This window comes from Pundamilia nyererei, unplaced genomic scaffold (assembly GCF_000239375.1).
Source record: "Pundamilia nyererei isolate P.nyererei 1_Seehausen unplaced genomic scaffold, PunNye1.0 scaffold00333, whole genome shotgun sequence".
Taxonomy (NCBI): domain Eukaryota; kingdom Metazoa; phylum Chordata; class Actinopteri; order Cichliformes; family Cichlidae; genus Pundamilia; species Pundamilia nyererei.
This window is the reverse complement of record NW_005187734.1, coordinates 321841-340057: the sequence shown is the minus strand read 5'-3', so window position 1 is coordinate 340057 and position 18217 is coordinate 321841. Positions and strand designations below refer to the sequence as shown.

General features: G+C 41.8%; 1 protein-coding gene across 1 annotated transcript in view; it reads left to right on the top strand.

Moving 5' to 3' along the window:
* The window catches only part of LOC102215427 (calcium-dependent secretion activator 1-like), a 212684-nt gene that overhangs the window by 169577 nt on the left and 24890 nt on the right, over positions 1-18217 (top strand). The window contains exon 18 of the mRNA XM_013915623.1: positions 6336-6443. Coding sequence (XP_013771077.1) covers positions 6336-6443 — 108 coding nt within the window. The remainder of the gene's footprint in view (positions 1-6335; positions 6444-18217) is intronic.

Below are 18217 nucleotides of genomic sequence, written 5' to 3'. Positions count from 1 at the left end.
CATATTTTAATAATATGTATGCATTAAGTCCATAGTAACTACATTAATTGCAAAAAAGTGCAATAAACTACAAAAAAATTGAAAATCGTTTTTGTTTTTGTTTTTTTACATATATTTCTACTTGGAGAAATTTAAGAGGTTTATCCCTCAAAACTTTAAATACAAAAAAGTTGCAAAAAATAGTTTACAACAACAGGATATTTATTTTGAGTGTCTTCATAGTTTTATTTTGGAGATACACAAATTTTTATATACTGCAGGAAAAACAAAAAAACAATCCTATGATGCAAATTTGCAAAGAAAACAGCAGGTGCATCAAAATAAACTATTTCCAGCAGTGCAATTCGAGTTCTAAGCATCCCAGAAACTATTCAGAACAGTCAAACATGACCAGTATAGGTTTTTAAGGCCTACAAATAAAAAACTACATTTCCGTGAAAATGACGTCACTTCCGGTTTCGGCCAGGAAATGGCGGACATGCGATAGTTCGCGCTGACTTCTGTTTCACTGTGGGAAGTATTATAAACAGCTGATCGGATCGGCAAAGCGTGTTTCTGGAATATTATGTTTTTGTTCCTGCAAGCGCTTTTTATGCAATTTTTGCAAAGCTTTATGTGGAAGGAAACCGTGACCGAGGACAAGCTGATGGCATAAGATGTAAGTACAACTCCTCCAGTTTCATATGCAAAACAAATTATTGCGCTAGCTTACGCGGTTCAGGTTCTACAGGAATTTAAAAATAGTTACACAAAACAGAGCATGCTGCTCTGACCGGCTTTAAAGGGTTAACAATGACTTTAAAAAATAATATAAAATAGTGTGCAACACCACTGAAGTTTTTTTACCTCTCTTTTCAACCAACAGCAGTCACTCTCCTCTCCAAATAACTTCTGCTTAGCTTTCCGAGCTTCCCTCGGGTCCTCTTAATCAGCGGTCTCCACCCTTTTTTGTGCCACGGACCGGTTTATGCCCGACAATATTTTCACGGACCGGCCTTTAAGGTGTCGCGGATAAATGAGGGAGGGGCTAATAATCGGCTCAGTCATTTTTAATGATCGTTGAAAGCCCAGATCGTAATCGTGATTAAAATTCGATTAATTGAGCAGCCCTACCGCCTGCAGCGTCGCTGCCGTCAGGTTCCGCAGCCGTCCCGCTGTCTTCATCCACGCCTGGTCCAGCCTCCGTGTCTTCATCCACGCCTGGGTCCTGCCTCCGTGTCTTCATCCACGCCTGGGTCCTGCCTCCGTGTCTTCATCCACGCCTGGTCGTGCCTCGCCTGGTCCTGCCTCGCCTGGTCCTGGCGGTTGCCACGCCACCGTCAGAGCCAGCTCGACCCGTTCCGCCTCGCCTCTGCCGGCCGTTTTCCGGGCCTCTAAGGTGGCGTCATGGCCTTCCAGAACTGTTTGCCCGTCGCCGCCGGCATCGCGGCCGACCTCCAGACCTGCTCAGTGGCCGCCACTGCCTTCCAAGTGGTCGGCCTCCAGAATTGTTTGCCCGTCGCCGCCGGCATCGCGGCCGACCTCCAGACCTGCTCAGTGGCCGCCACTGCCTTCCAAGTGGTCGGCCTCCAGAATTGTTTGCCCGTCGCCGCCGTTGCCGTGTGCACGCTCGGCCCCTGGAACTGTTTGCCCGTCGCCGCCATTGCCGTGTGCACGCTCGGCCCCCTGATCTGTCTTGGCTCTTGTGTTGTCGACCTCCGGGTCGACCCCCAGACTTTACTGTGGCCTCATGACTAGTCTTGTTTTGTGTTGTCCTGTTTTTGGTTTAATCTGGACTCTTGTGCTCCTTGTTTTTTTTGTTTTGGACCCTCCTTCCTGGACCCCCTCCGCCCGCCCTGGTCTGGTGCTCGGGTTTGTTGTGCTTTTTTGTTTAGGGCTGTCGGGAGCCAACCCTTAGAACATGAGAACGCCATGTTTCATAGTCAGCTTCACTGTAAGTTCTGGGCATCTTGCCAGATAAAGCTCTGAGTCTTAATATAGAGTGAGCATGTGATGCCTTTTCAACACTCAACACTTGGACTCAATATTTGAGGTGTCAAGTTTGGTCTTATGGGGCGTTGGAATGTGCCCTGAATGGGTTCAGGAGGGTGAGCCAGTTCAGTTAAAACTGAAGGTGAGATTCCAAGTTGTGTGGATCCTACCACAGGGCAAGTCTGATCAGCAGTGTCATTTTCAGGGTTTATTTCAGCTGTCTCAGCAGCTTTGATGGTCTTCCCTATTGTGGACATGGCCTCCCGCAACACTTCCTCGAAATCCTTCCCAGTTAACTTGGCTAAACCTTTCAGGTTGCTAATATAAGCTTCAGTAACACTGCCCCCTACGGTCTTGGTATAGACGTCAGTTAAGGCTCGAATGCAGTAACTGACATTTGGATTCTCAGTGGACTGTAAGAGGTAAGGCAGCTTAGGTGCTAATATTTCAACAGCTGCACTGGACTCAAACTCTACAATCAGTCATCATCGACAGCGAGTACTCTACGAATAGTACCATGTTGCTCTAGAAACTCAAATACCTCTTTGTCTATCTCTCTATCTGCAACACCGCTAAAAATTATGGCATTTGGTACTTTAATGGCATACTCGTTGACAAAATCCATTTTCACAGTATGTGAGCGTCTGATCAAAGGGCAAAAAGGATTCCAATGTTGTCACACAACACTCTAGGCTCCTGGCTGGCTCGCCACTTTTTATTCTATGTAAATGGCCTGTATTTATATAGCGCTTTTCTAGTCCCTAAGGATCCCAAAGCGCTTTACATATCCAGTCATCCACTCATTCACACACACATTCAGACACTGGTGATGGCAGCTACATTGTAGCCACAGCCACCCTGGGGCGCACTGACAGAGGCGAGGCTGCCGGACACTGGCGCCACCGGGCCCTCTGACCACCACCAGTAGGCAACGGGTGAAGTGTCTTGCCCAAGGACACAACGACCAAGACTGTCCAAGCCGGAGCTCGAACCGGCAACCTTCTGATTACAAGGCGAACTCCCAACTCTTGAGCCACGATCGACCCTATGTAGCACTGGTGGTGCAATTCTAGATTCGTAGGAGCCAAGGGTGTCTGACAACAGAGGACTTGTACACAGTAGGTGTAAAAAAAACAAACAAAATTGCATTTATTAACAGTTATCAAAGTTTAGCAGGTTGTGCGCATTTAACAAAAGTAGAGTGCGCTTCATGGAAACAAAATTGAATAAAATAAACCCCATGTCACAGGTTGCCATTGGGGATCCACACGCAGGACTCCTGATTTGCAAGTTAACAATAAAAGTTTATTTACAGTTTCTTCACCAAGTGTATTTACAGGCTGGGGTAGTGGTATATACTGTACAAGACGTGAGGGGGCAGGGCTCCAGGGATCCGGGGAAAAGGGGAATCACACACACGCTCCACTCCGACCTCTCTCTCCACTAGTGACCGGTCGCTCCTTCCACACACCGCTCGAGGAAACACAGGGATGGGTCCAGGAAATCTAGGTACAAAGATACACACGTTAATATCTAGCGCGTAGGCACGAGAAACCTGACAAGAGTTTAACAACGATCCACCGCTGAACAACAGACCTCTTACCTCTTAAGAACCAGCTGGTCTTGATGAGGTCCAGGTGTTTCCAATGCAGGGAGGCGTGGGCCGAGAGCGTGAACACACCATGAGTTCCACCCCAGCAAAACAGGAGAGAGAGAGAGAAACAAAGAGAGAGAAAGAGAGACCGAGAGATAGGAGCATAATGATCAGCCCCTTGCTGATCCCCCAGGCCGTGACACCCCACAAATAGTCGACCCAAGGATATATTGTCTTTTGTGTCCTTTTTTAAAAGTCAGTTGCAGTCTCTCAATGTTCAGTAGTCACTCAGTGTGTTTGTAACCAGTCGGGTTACAATCTACCAGTTCATCCGGCTCTTTGGGCTGGGCTCGCCATCCAGTACTGGAAAAGGGATCCTCGATTCTTCTCAGGTCCTCAAAACCAATCCAATCGAAGTAAGCAAAGAAAAGAAACCTGACCATGTAAAGCAACAAATGCTACACAGGGCTTCACAGTGCTCACGTTGGCTCACGGCCTTCGGAACACACTATCACTCTCATTATTTTCAGCGAAGAAGGACTTTTACTTTCCAGTTAGCTTCTTCACCGCACGGGTAATGGATCTTTCACCGTCTCTGTCTCTGGCGTATCTGACTGGTACACGAAAGCACACACAGGTGTCCAAGCAGCGCACACAGGTTGGGGGAAGGTCAGACCAGCCAATGAGTGGTTGCTCAGTGGATCTAACAAACACACTCTAAAGGACAAAGTCCTGCCTCTACACCATTTATCCACATATTAGTTAAACTTATGTTTACATGCTTTTTATTAGTATTTATTATATTTAATAAATATAGACATGTGTGGAATCCACAGAAACCTCAGAATCTCAGCTAAAATGTCATATAAACCATTTCTACAACTACCAAACACACTAAAAACAAGCTGTGATTAAACGAGCAGTTATGTAAATGCACAGAAGTCCGCTAAACAAACAAAACCCAACTAGAAATTCTTCAGACTTCATGTAACCGGCTAAAGATAGGCTGGTTAGCTTCCAGGGCTATCACTGACTCCACACACCAAGTTTCACCATGATCATACCAAAATTCACTGAATGAGCTGCAAAAGAAGACCACAAAAACAAACAGCGGCGCAAATGCGCTAGGACAGAAATTGGCTTACCGTCCCGAGTTCCTCCATTATTTTCGCCGGTAGCTGGTAGCCACGTGATTACCAGTAGTTACCATGCCTACCTAGCCACATCAGAGCTGTTTTCTGTCAACAACCTCCATTTTAGACCCACCTACGTGACTGGACAGACGCCACATGCAGTAAATTTGGTAAAAACGTGGGTTTTGGCATTACAACGTCTGATTGGTTGAAGTGACGTGAACGTGACATCATTACTGTGAATCTATTGGCTCAAACGATTAAAAAGAGAAGTCAATCATGCAAATTGACCAAAAGAAACCAAAGTTACAGCCCCTCAGCCCCAAAGTTACAGAGTTAAAAAGGGCCGAGACCAATTAAACGCTTCATGCGCACTGCAGAAAAGGGCCATTACCATGTAAATGTGTGGTTAATTCTTCAAAAATCTATTTTTAAAAAAAGCATTTTTAGGCCTGTTAATAAAATGTATTATTAATCTGCTCTTTAATACCTAAAAAAAATCAACTGGCATGGTGTCCAATTGTGTGCCAAAATTGGACATTTTTGTACGTCTGGATATTCATGTATTGACAGGGCTGTAATTTTTCACTGTTTCACTTTAGAAACATAAATCTTTGCACAGATGATGTTTATATGTTGGTTACTGAATTTCTGGAACCAAATGTGATCTGAGGCATATTTTTAAAAGGGTTATATGCTAAAATAAAATAAAAAAAGAATTATGCGAGGATAAAATCTACTTACTTTTTCTGTGTTCCAGTCTCAGTAACTTTGACACAGTAATATCTGCTTCAATATTTACACCTCTGATGAAATTTCCCAAGTGTTAGCTTTATTTTGATACCAAGATTGTAAGGACAGAGTTTGTAATTGCAGAGAAATAATCAATAAAATTTGGGCATTACATTTTCGAGCAGGAAGCTCAGAAACCCCCCTGGGGCTTAAGAGGTTAAGATAATATTGTTTCTCTTTCTATCTTAAACACACCTAAACACACTCACATTACGGTCCAACATCCATTTCGATATTCTGCTTTTAAGTGAGGTATTTTTGCATCATGCAATAAATATTTGTATTTTCTGTATCACTATGAGCTTTGTCTGTTTCCTTTCTCTGTTGTGAAGATAACTGAGACTTGAGATCCGGCTGACCTTTCACTTTCATTTGTGAATGCTTTGTAAGGCAAACCTTGTTGTGTGACCTCAATTAATTTGAGATCACACAAAGTACTAAAGCTAACAGCTAATAAAATAAGTACACACTCAACCAACTAGTTTCATATATGCATACATTTTCATCTAAGTTCTTCTTTCATCAGTTGCTAAATGATACCGTGAACTATGAACAGCTGTTTAATAACTTTTTTGTAGATGACATAAAATTTCATAAAAATGCTATTATTAAACATGTATGAGCGTATTACTCCATTAATTGTCCATGTTTATAAATTACATACCAGCGAGTTAAGTATTCATTAATGCTTTACTAAAGCTTTTAAGTGTATAGTCATTATAAAGTGTCACCATGAGGAGTAAATCATGTACCTTCCAAAATACACTTTGTCATTTTTACTGTTTTTCTAAGCAAAGACGATTTTTATTTGATGTCTTTTTCTCCTTTTTCCGGGTTATTTACAGAAGCCAGGGATGGATGTAGCTGACAGTTATGTGACATTTGTCCGTCATTCCCAGGACATGCTGCGGGAGAAGGTCAATGAGGAGGTGTATGTAGAGCGAATATTTGATGTAAGTAAGCTACAGCATTGCCTCTTTTCTCCAAATCAAAGAGTAACACCAAAGTTTCATTTACTTTATTTGCGCTTAATGTGCAGCTGTCAGGTAAATATTTAGTTTCACATCATTGCAAGTGAAAAGAGAACAGTAAATGTTCGCAAGTATTAAGGTTTGCTTGTTTTTTTTTTTAAAGGGTTTTTTTTAAATTAATGTATAGTTGGAGGTGAGTTAAACAAACCAAACACACAGCACTTTAAGCTACTGCAGTTCTTACATTCAGTGTAACAGAGATTCCAAATAACAAACGTAGGCAACGAGATTGGCTGTTTGTTATTTGTTACTGCTGGACAAGAACAAATGCTAACAACTGCAAGCAGATAACTCCAGGAGGATCCAAGGCCTGCACAAAAGTGTACAAAAAAAAAGTTCGCTCTTTCTGCATGTGATATACACAATGAGTGAGTTGATATATTTACAAAAAGTGCCATGTAAAGATCATGTAACAGGCACAAAGCCTGACATGACTAAGGCCTCTTCGCAAGAAGTACACAGAGTTATTATAGAGATTTGGAGGCCAAGGATAGAACAGGAATGCTGCTGGAACCCAAAATGTCCAGATGTTGGGAGGAAAACATACAGCAGCTGATATTTCAATATGAAGCTCACAAACTCAGCAATGCGCAGAGGGACATTCAGAGACTGTAAGAAAGTGGAAAGGTCAGAGTGTCTTATTAAAACAGTACACAGGTTTTTTTTTAAATAAAAAGACAAAAAAAAAAAAGCAAACAAGCAAAACTGTCAGTTACTAATGTTTTGTAAACTCTGAAGAGTACACAGAGCTCAGGGCTTTTGTTAACAGGTGATACAAATTCCCATAGTCAACACTCTACTCCATAGCTTAGAGTGCATTGACGTATATTTCAATTACTGCCTCACAGGAGAGGAGAGAAGCCAAATGCAAGACATTGACGTTGACACCCAGGTTTGTGAATGTGATAACTCAGGGATGAGGCAATGTAGGAGTTTGAAATTGATACCTCAGTGCATCTATTAAAAATCTCGGAAGGTCTCATTGACCGTAAGGTCAAAGGTCAATGAGATTCATGAGAGCCAAAGTTTTCTGAAAATCTTGTGAATGCGCTAATTTGAGAATGAGGGGAAGTAGGTTTTTGAATTGATGCCATAGGTGTTTCTATGGCAAGCCGAGGGGTAGCACTGGCAGCCGACAGTACTAGTTTAAAAACCTCTGGTTAACTTTCATGCATTACAGTTAAATTAAAGTGCATTAAGACAAACCTTAAAAATTTACAGTAGTGTTCAAGAGTCTTGAGCCATCTAACCTCTATTTGTATTTTGATAGAAAAATGAAATATAGGTACAGTGATTTACTGAAATGTTCAAACATACGTGGAAATACAGTTTATAAAACACTGTAAAGGCAGAGTTTGTATTCTGTTTGAAAGTCGATCTTTGGTATGACCAAGTTTACTCTTCAACACCATCTGAACTCTGTCCAAGCCCACTTGTAATTTCTGTAACTACTCCTCAAGAAAGGTTCTTCATGCTTCGTGAAGGACATTTCAAAGTTGCTCTTAGATGTTGGCTGCCCTCTGTTATGTTTGTCATCAAGATGATCACACACGGCTTCAGTAATGATTTGGTCCAAGCTCTTAGGAGGTGAATCTATGACAGATAATGTTCCATTATGTGTTTTTCTATCCAGGTATGCTTTCACTGCATTGATATTTTGATTGGGGTCATTGTTATTCTGAAAAATGAAGTTGCTGCTATCCATCCATTCTCTTCCACTTATTCAATTCAAGGTTGCTGAGGAGCTCAAGCCTATCCCAACTACCATAAACAGGCCATAATATTAGACAGGTCACCAGGCTGTCCCAGGGCTAACATAGAGAAAGAGACAACTTTGTCCTGTCTCCCTCCCCTCACCCAAACTGGTCAATGAGCTTTGTAAGGTTTCTTCCTGTTAAAAGGGAGTTTTTCCTTCCCACTATCGCCAAAGTGCTTGTTCATAGAGGGTCATCTGATTGCTGGAGTAATTCTGTATTCTTTTGGGGTATTTACCTTACAATATAAAGCACCTTTATAGGGACTGTTGTTGTGATTTGGCGCTATATATATATAAAATTGAATTGAATTGTTAACCCCTTCAGACTTGTTGCTGATTTCAAGTCCAGTTCTTGTGTAGTCTGGCATGCTTCAGCCTTTTCTGATGATTCTGTTCCTTAAGATTGGCTTCTGGACAGCCGTCCTTCCAATGAGACCAAATCTAATGAGAAACAGGACATGGATTAACTGATGGGTCATTTGCATCACTGTGTGAGGTCTGGATTTTTTTCTGTATTTCCCCATTGTTAATTTGCTCTAAATAGTTTTTCACAGCTGTCAATTCTTCTTTTGCTCTCAACTTGTTTAACTGCTGGGATGTTTCACTCGTGTTTGAAGCTTTCTGAAAAATGTGGCTAATCACAGTTAGATTTGAAGAGCTTTTCCCCTTAATAAACTTCTTTGTTTAGTGTCACAATTTGTTTGATGATTTGAAAACTATCCCAAAAAGTTTCATAGCACTTTAGGTGTCATATTTGATGACTTTTCTTGGCAGAGTTTAATTTAATGGCCTGGCTTCCTTTCTTATTAAACATACACTTCCAGTCACTGTGACCAAATAGTTCAGTCTTTGTTCCATTAGACCACAATAGAAAAGATTTCCATCTGGGCAACTACAAATTTCTGTTGAGTTTAAATGTATTGCGATACTGCGATATCTGCTTCTAATAAAACATATATTTACACATATTCTTAAACTCTCTAAATATAGTAGTCAGGTGTTATATATATTAGTCAATAAAGAAAAAACAGGTTTTCTCAGTGTTCATAGTTTTACTGTATGAGATAATAACACCAGGAAAAAGGGAAAAACATTCATTTGGTGAGTAAAAGAGACATACGGCTGCTTTCCAAGTCAAAGTTTTTTATAAAACACAAAGAGAAAGAAGTAACATGTATTTACAAGAATGTACAGTGAAAAATATAATATAAAAACAAACATGCATCGCCTTCAAAAATTCGAAGATACTTCAAATAAATTGTCGTTTGAATAAAAAAAAGGATAAAAGGTAAATGGGTGCAAATAACTTGTTGTTTGCAAAACTGGTGCATATGATTTTAAAATTGACAATTTATATTTGCATTTAAAGTTATATATAACTTTTTCTACTCAGATTTTATGTTTTTTGTCTGTTTTAGATCAATTGCGTTAATACAGTAGTCAAAATGAAAATATAACTGTAAATTCAGACACGTGAGGTTGTGCTGAAAAGAATGAGACCAAACAAGGCAAAGTAAACAGTTTTTAAAGGTAAACTGTGGAGGAAATATCAAAAGTAGTTAAAAAATGGCCAATTATACCCTAGACCCCAGAGGGTTAAACATTTTTTTAAAGTAACGCAAATTACTTTTAGAATCTTGTAACTCAGTTACTAACTGAGTTACTTTTTTGAAGAAGTAACTAGTAGCTATAATTAATTACTTTTAGAATCTTGTAACTCAGTTACTAACGGAGTTACTTTTTTGAAGAAGTAACTAGTAGCTATAATTAGTTACTTTTACAAAGTAACTTGCCCAACATTGGTCATAAATTGTATAGGTACACTGCACAGTCACTCATATTGCCTAACCTACTGATAGAATTTCATTTAAAAACAAACTTTTGGGTTTTGTCTATGTCACAAATATTTCAATCCAGTGGAATATAACTTTATTTATATAAGTGTCATATCACAATAATAATTGTCTCTGGGTGCTTTGTATTGTGAAGGAAAGACCGTGCATTAATAGAGAAAAATTTACATCCTGTTAGAAAAATTAAGGAGGACCGACGTAAAAAAAAGTTAAGTCGAGAGAGATGCTGAGATTTTTCACTTTATCCAACTTCATCAAACAAAAAGATTTTTATACTCTTGTTTGTCAGAGGTAGAAAATGTTAAAAGGAACTATTCCTGTGAACACGATTCCTCTGTGTGAAGATGACGAAGCTACCAAAAGGCTGCCGCTGTACACTGTGCCCGGCCAAAGCACCGCCCAATTATAGTTTGGAACCACAGATAATGAAGTAACAGGATGATGTTTGATACATGTGCACAGTTAAAGACTTACACACTGTCCTTTACATCTTTCCATCAATTGTTTGACTGTCTACATTATTACAGTTCACTTGATAATTACTAATAACTTCACTTAATGACTTGTTGCAGTCCTGAATTTGAGATATGACCATTTGTGAAATGGCCACGGGGCAGGAGTGCAGTCTTTTGTTGTGGGGTCATGTGGATCTGTTTTATTGGTAGCTGACAGTTTAGTTAAATACTGATCCTGGTTCCTTGATATGTTTTTTGCTTACAAACCTTACATGCCTGCTTACAAACAAAGGCTAAAGCAGCAACCACCAATCAGGAGTGAGGTCGCTCGCTGGACGGACCAATCAGTGGCCGCGCTGCAGGACGCACTGGATGACGCAGACTGGGACATGTTTCGGCGCAGCTCTGATGACATCAACATGTTTACGGAAGCGGTTGTGGGATTTATCGGGAAACTAGCGAACGACACAGCAGAAAGAACTATCATCCGAACGTTTCCTAACCAGAAGCCGTGGGTGCATAAAAACATCTGCAACGCTCTGAGATCACGCACCGCTGCCTACAATGAAGGGCTTGTCTCCGGTAATATGGACCTATACAAGGCTGCGTCCTACAACGTGCGCAGCGCGGTCCGAAAGGCAAAGCGGAGCTACGGGGAAAAACTAGAGTCACAGCTACGACAGTGCGACTCTAGGAGCCTGTGGAAAGGACTGCGGACTATAACAGACTATAAACGACCAGCTTCTTCAATGATGAATGCCGACACTTCACTGGCTGATGAGCTGAACACGTTTTACGCTCGCTGCGACGCCGCAGCAATTAAAACAACAAATGGCTGCGCGCGCTCGGAGTGCACCAGTGAAGAAAATGCATTCGTCATCACAGAGCATGCCGTGAGGAACACCTTCAGGAGGGTGAACACCAGGAAGGCAGCAGGACCAGATGCAATCCCTGGCCGGGTCCTTAGAGCCGGCGCTGATCAACTAGCACCGGTGTTCACGGAGATCTTCAACCTCTCCCTGGCCCAAGCTGTGGTTCCCACGTGCTTCAAACAGTCCATTATTGTTCCTGTTCCAAAGAAACAACAGCCCGCTTGCCACAATGACTACCGTCCAGTAACACTGACTTCAATTGTGATGAAGTGTTTTGAAAGGCTGATGAGAGATCACATCACTTCTTCACTTCCTGCTACCATCGACTCACTTCAGTTTGCTTACCGGACTAATCGTTCCACAGACGATGCCATATCTCACCTGCTCCACACATCCCTGAGTCACCTGGACACTGGCAGAGGGCATTATGTTAGGATGCTGTTCGTGGACTACAGTTCAGCATTCAACACAATAATTCCCTCTAAGCACCAAGTTGACGGATCTAGGACTCAGCTCATCACTGTGTCAGTGGATCCTCAACTTCCTCACAGACAGACCCCAATCAGTGAGGGTGGGAAAACAAGTCTCCCCCTCCATCTCACTCAGCACTGGAGTGCCTCAGGGCTGTGTTTGAAGCCCCCTGCTGTACTCACTGTACACTTATGACTGTGTAGCCACATCCGACACCACCTCCATTGTCAAGTTTGCTGACGACACTGCTGTTGTGGGCCTGATCTCCGACAACATCGAGACGGCCTACCTGGAGGAGATTAGGAACCTGGAGACCTGGTGCCAGGAGAATAACCTCCTCCTAAACATCAGCAAGACTAAGGAGCTGATCGTGGACTTCACTACAAAGCAGGCGAGGAATTATGAGCCCCTGGTCATCAGTAACACACCAGTGGAGAGAGTGGACAGTTTCCGATACCTGGGTGTCCACATCACTCAGGACCTGTCATGGTCCTGCCACATCAACTCCCTGGTTAAGAAAGCCCGTCAGCGTCTCTTCTTCCTCAGAAGACTTAGAGACTTCCATCTGCCACTGAAGGTGCTCAAGAACTTTTACTCCTGCACCATCGAGAGTGTCCTGATGGCAAACATCTGCACCTGGTTTGGGAACAGCACCAAGCAGGACAGACGAGATCTGCAAAGGGTGGTGCGCTCGGCAGAACGCATCATTCAATCAGAGCTCCCTGACCTGCTGTCCATCTACACCAAGCGTTTATTTATTTTTTTAACAGCGCATTGTGTTCTGCGTCCTGATTGGCTGTAGACTGTAGATTGTCAGTCAATCTCGTGCCGTGTCTCCTGTACAGTACAGGATGCGTTGAGCTTGTCAAATTTACATAAATTGCTAGCAGTGTGACTCTGAAGTGCTGTACTATATGTTTGTACGTTTTCTCCCTAACAAACAACAATGTCGACGAATCATTTTGCACCGTCAAAGGCAACCGCGTGTGCCTTTGGTTTCATTCTATAATACTGGGCTTATTTTTCTATAAAGGTTTGAACTTTGAGAGTTTAAACAAGAGAGAAAAATGTGAAAATGTCTGAGAAAAGTGTATAAAGTGTGTAGTGACGGGTTTTACAGCCTTTAAACATCTATAATAATTGTAACAAATAAAGTTGGCTACTTCACGGGTTTCACCTATCACCTTTCACACGACGGACCACTGTATATGCTAACTAACAACAGATACAGATATCAAATACATATAGAAAATAAGAAATATATGATATTATGAGCTGACGAAATATAACTGGGACATGATGTGCAAAATGCTTTCACTGAATCCAGTGTGCAAAGTTTTTATAGCCAGAGTAAATAAGTGTGTTATTGCAACATGTTAACTGAGCAGTGATCTGAGGGGCCGTTGTTGTAGTCTGACAGCCCAGGGAAAGAAACTATTCTTATGCCGTGAGGTGTTGGTTCTGATGGACCGCAGCCAGGGGGAGGTGTCACAAACAGTTTGTGTCCAGTGTGAGGGGTCCCCAGCAATATTCCTTGCCTGCCTCAGTGTCCTGCAGTTGTACAGGTCTTGTAGGGAAGGCAGATTGTAGCCAATCACCTTCTTAGACACACTGCAGTCTGTGTACCAGATGGTAATGGAGGAGGTGAGGATTGATTAATTGATGGAGGAGTAAAACTGCACCATCATTGACTTTGACAGGTTGTATTTTTTCAGCTGGTGCAGGAAGGACATTCTCTGCTATGCCTTGTTTATGAGAGAGCTGATGTTAAGCTCCCACTTTAGGTCCTGGGAGGTGCTGATTCCATGAAGAAGAAGGCCTTCACTGTCTCCACTGGGCAGGCATACAGGAAGATGGGATCTGGGGAGGCTGGTTTCAACCTGAAGTCCACTATCATCTCTCTGTTATGGCAGCATTGAGCTCCAGATTGCTGGCACTGCATCAGGTCACAAGACTGTCAGTCTCGCTCCTATAGGCCGACTCATCTCCACCTGCACCTGTGGTGTCATCTGCAAGCTTCAGTTTGATGTCTGGAGGTGCGGCTTTTAAGTGTACATGGAGAAATGCGGAGGAGAAAGTACACAGCCTTTCTGATTCCATTATCAATATCACTTATAGGTGAACTGGAAGCTAATAGAGCTGTTTAAGAACATGACTAAGGGATGGATCCACTCGAAAAGGAAAGTTTAAAACCTAATCTTAAAAGTAGAGAGTGTCTGTTTCCATAATCTAAACTGAGAGCACAAGGGCCTGAAAATTCTCCTTGCTGGGTTATCTCTAAACTGGATCACAGAACAAGAATCTTAGTCAAGCATGCCCATTTCTTTATTGTGTCCTGATATGTACAGTTGGCCCTACCTGCCTGTAGCATTGTGTTAAATCAAAGCCTTTAGGTTTATTCCTTCTTCTGTGATCTCTCTGTCTGTATGTCCTCACACAGGCTGACAGAAAGATGTCTGGCGCTAGATGTTTGCTGTTTGTTTCTACAGCTTGATCTGTTACTTTGCCATGCATCCTGTTCTCCTCCACAAGAGCATTTCTAATGGAATTTGTCTCAGGCAGTCTCCTCTGTTGTCAGTCTGTATCAGTTCTCCCTGCAGCATTACAAGGGCCAGTGAAGGTGTCTGTAGCTGCTGCCTACAGCTCTGTTGTGCTTTTCTTGTCACTCAGTCTTTAAAAAAATCAACAACAAAACCCCCCAAAACAAAACCCTGTTTTCTCTCTGTTAGCTTTGTGCAATAATGCAGTGCATACGCCACACTTAGAAAGGTTCCTTGTGTCAAATAAATAAATAAATGGAAAATCACTGGCACGTTCTTCAAAAGGTGGTTGGTTCCAAAATTTAAGCCGCTGACATTAATTGTTGTAAAACTGTTGTAGGAAATTTGCTACTATTTTGAAACATGAGCCACCATCAGCTAGAGTTACAGTCCACCATATCAAAGGGCCTGCTGTGTGTGCACGTGAGTGCTGGGGTAGGGGTTGTCATCTTGAATTAACATGGATGGATTCTCTTTAGTCTTTACTTTGTTATGCAACCCCAATTCGGTTGAACAGATTCAAGTACAGACTGTACGTCTAAAAATAAATATTTTCTGGAGTTCCACAGAATTATATCCTTGGGCCTATATTTTCCACATATACACTGGGCCACCTACACATGAGACCAGGGGTCAGCAACCTTGGGCACGCGTGCCCCAGCTGGCACGCGAAGAGTTAACTGATGGCACAAGCATAGCTGGACGGGCCGATGATTTTTTTCAGCACCACGGAAAAACACGGATACATCCGTAGACTCGAGACAGAATTCACAATGTGTTTTCGGGACTTTCAGGTGTTTAGACCAATGTTTTCTTTTCTGATCAAACCAGAAAGGTTTGTCAGCTGGATTTGTCTCGCATTAACTGGCTCGACACAGAGGACATCGAAATGCAGCTGATTGAACTGAAAAGCTCGACTCTGTGGGGTCAAAGTTTGCAGAACTACAGACGCAGCTGGAATCCACAGCTGTGCGTGTTCATGGAGCTGCATGTTCACCTGCTGGACGTCACTACCTGACAGGTTTAACGGTCTTCAGAACATTGCAGAGGCCTTATTGACAGTGTTTGGCTCTACATGTCTGTGTGAGCAGGTTTTCTCTCACATGAGTCCTCAGGTAACCCTCTGGATGCTGGACACTCGGAGACCTGTGTCTCTGAGTGGGAGACCAGAGATCACATTAACATGTGTGTCTCTGTATTAACAAACATGCCATATTGGCCCAGTTTATTTTTCTTATCATTGTTGTGAGGAGACCATAAATAGCATTTGTATTTTCTGTTGTTCAGTTCATTTGCTGTTATGGATAAAGTCTTTTTTTTGTTTCCAAACAGCTGATAAGTATTCGCTGACAGCTGCCAACATCTGCGAACAAATATAATCCTATAAAGTTGTTTTATATAGTGTTTAACTGTTAATATAGAGCGTTATTACATTTATTGCTAATGCAATCATATGGCACATTGGCTTCTGAGGAAATTTTAGATGCACTCGTCATCATGCCGACCCCTGCATTAGACCTATAGACAGTACCTATTTCCCAGATTTATTACCATGTTGAAAGTTCTCCAAATGCATTTTGCTCTTTTGTTAATTATTTCATTTAATTCTGGTTTTAGTTTTCTCTGGTGCTACAATGCCTTACCACAATAACATATAATTAACATTCTAATGACCTGTTCTTTATAAGTCACCTTGGGCAATACACTGCCAACTTTGTCATTTTATGTTAAGGGAATTAGACCCATAGATGTGGGCTATATCACAAACCAAACACTTTTATGCAACAACCCATTTCACATACAGACTTTAGAGAATATGAAAAGCATTGTTGTGGTGTGTTGTGTGCCTTTACTTTGCACTAAACTTACAGCTTTTCCAAAATATGATTAATTATTTTTCCAAAGGTCTTCATGCTGCAGATACAATATAAAGTATTTTGTTCAGCTTTAAGCTCTGCAGTCTCTAACTCACACTATAAAAAGGCTCCTAGAGTTGCTGGATTTTTTAAGGTATTATGAGATTGTATTTATATGTATGAGGGAGAAATTAATTTGGCTCCTTGCAACCTTTCTACCCTCCCTGGTTCTTGAAAGACTGGCTGAAGAGGCATAGATTAAAACAGATGTGCTGAAATAATACTGGAGTAGGACTTAGTTTAGCGCCGCCTGGGGATCATTGATTAAAAAAAAACATGTCTTTAGCTTGAGACAAATCCAGTCCTGCAATGATACCCCACAGCTTTGTGGACTATGACACTCCCTGTACCCAGTCCAGGCACGAGGCGAGCAGGAAAATAAAGATAGAGTTGTTGAGCCACCGAATCTTTAGCCAACCCCAAGGTTGGAGTTGCAGATACTGGGATTACATGGGTCAATTATACACTTAATCTGCCTTTGCTCACAGGGGATTAGGAGCACGGCTCATTGATTGATTTGAAGCATTTCCGCTGACCTTGGGTAGTTGTCAGATTCACAAGTATGGTGAAATTGCACTCCTCTACGACCAAAGATAAAGAGCTTTTTAATCGCTGCTGCTTCTGCCGTCTCTGTTTACCAACTGCCGGAGGGCTGAAGTAAAGTGGAGTGAGGGCACGGGTCAAACTGAGCTGTAGATTGTGGGATTTAAGATCGGTGCTGTCTGCACTGCTGTACTTTGGTCACAGCGGGTGGGTTTGTGTTAGTGTTGTGTGTGCGGAGTGCAGTGTGTGTGTGTGGAGGGGGGGGGTTAGCAGTGACAGAGAATACCGTCATACCAATTGGCTGTCACCACTTTGCCATCTCTGGTCATGAGCTGCCAGGCTAAGTGAACAATTTAATCAACACCATGCAGTCTTAACTGCTGTCCTTATCTGACTGGCTGAAAGTTTTATTTGAAGTACTGTGGTGAAAAAACTGAAAGTGTTTATCTATTATTTATTCTGATCTCAGCAAATATAATTCAGTTTTATTTATATAGCGTCAAATCACAAACACCTCAAAGCTCTTTATGTTGTAAGGAGAACACCCCACAATAATGGGCACTGCATGTCAACAGAGCTAACGTTTTTAGAATTGCGTCTTTCAAATCCACTTTTTTACTTCTCATAGAGAAAGATCAGTTGTCCTCACCCCGTCCACAACAACATGACTGCGATGCTGCACTGATCCTCTCGTTGTTTTTTATGCTACCGAGTAATCTGTTGTTTAAATGACACTAAAAGGATTACACAAGCAAACAGGGAGTCATGGTTACAGTCATATCAGTAATATTAACCTTAATCATAATAATGATATTATTATTATTGTTATTAATAATGTTGTTATTCTTGTTATCATCATTATAATAATAATAATAATTATTATTATTATTATTATTATTGTTGTTGTTGTTGTTGTTGTTGTTACGAAGAACGAAGGACAGCCAGGCAGAATATGTTACACTGACTGTGTTTTTTCATAACATGCTCTGAAAGGTTTCACTTCTGTTTAATGAAGTCTGTAAGCAGCTTAGAGTTCTCAATAATTACTGGGAGAGAGAGCATTTTGTTTCCCTGCTTGGTTTCTTTTTGGCCTAAATCCTCTGTGAGCATACCCAGCTCCATGGTGTTGGGAGGAAACGGCTAAGGATGCTAAAGCCACGATCATCCCGAGAGGAGGGAAATACAAGTTTAATGGAGACTTCTCTTTTGTCGGGTCCTGCTGGTTTATTGATGATGACCAACAGGGTCAATTGATTGAGGACACGCATGTCATCTCTCAGGTCTCTATCA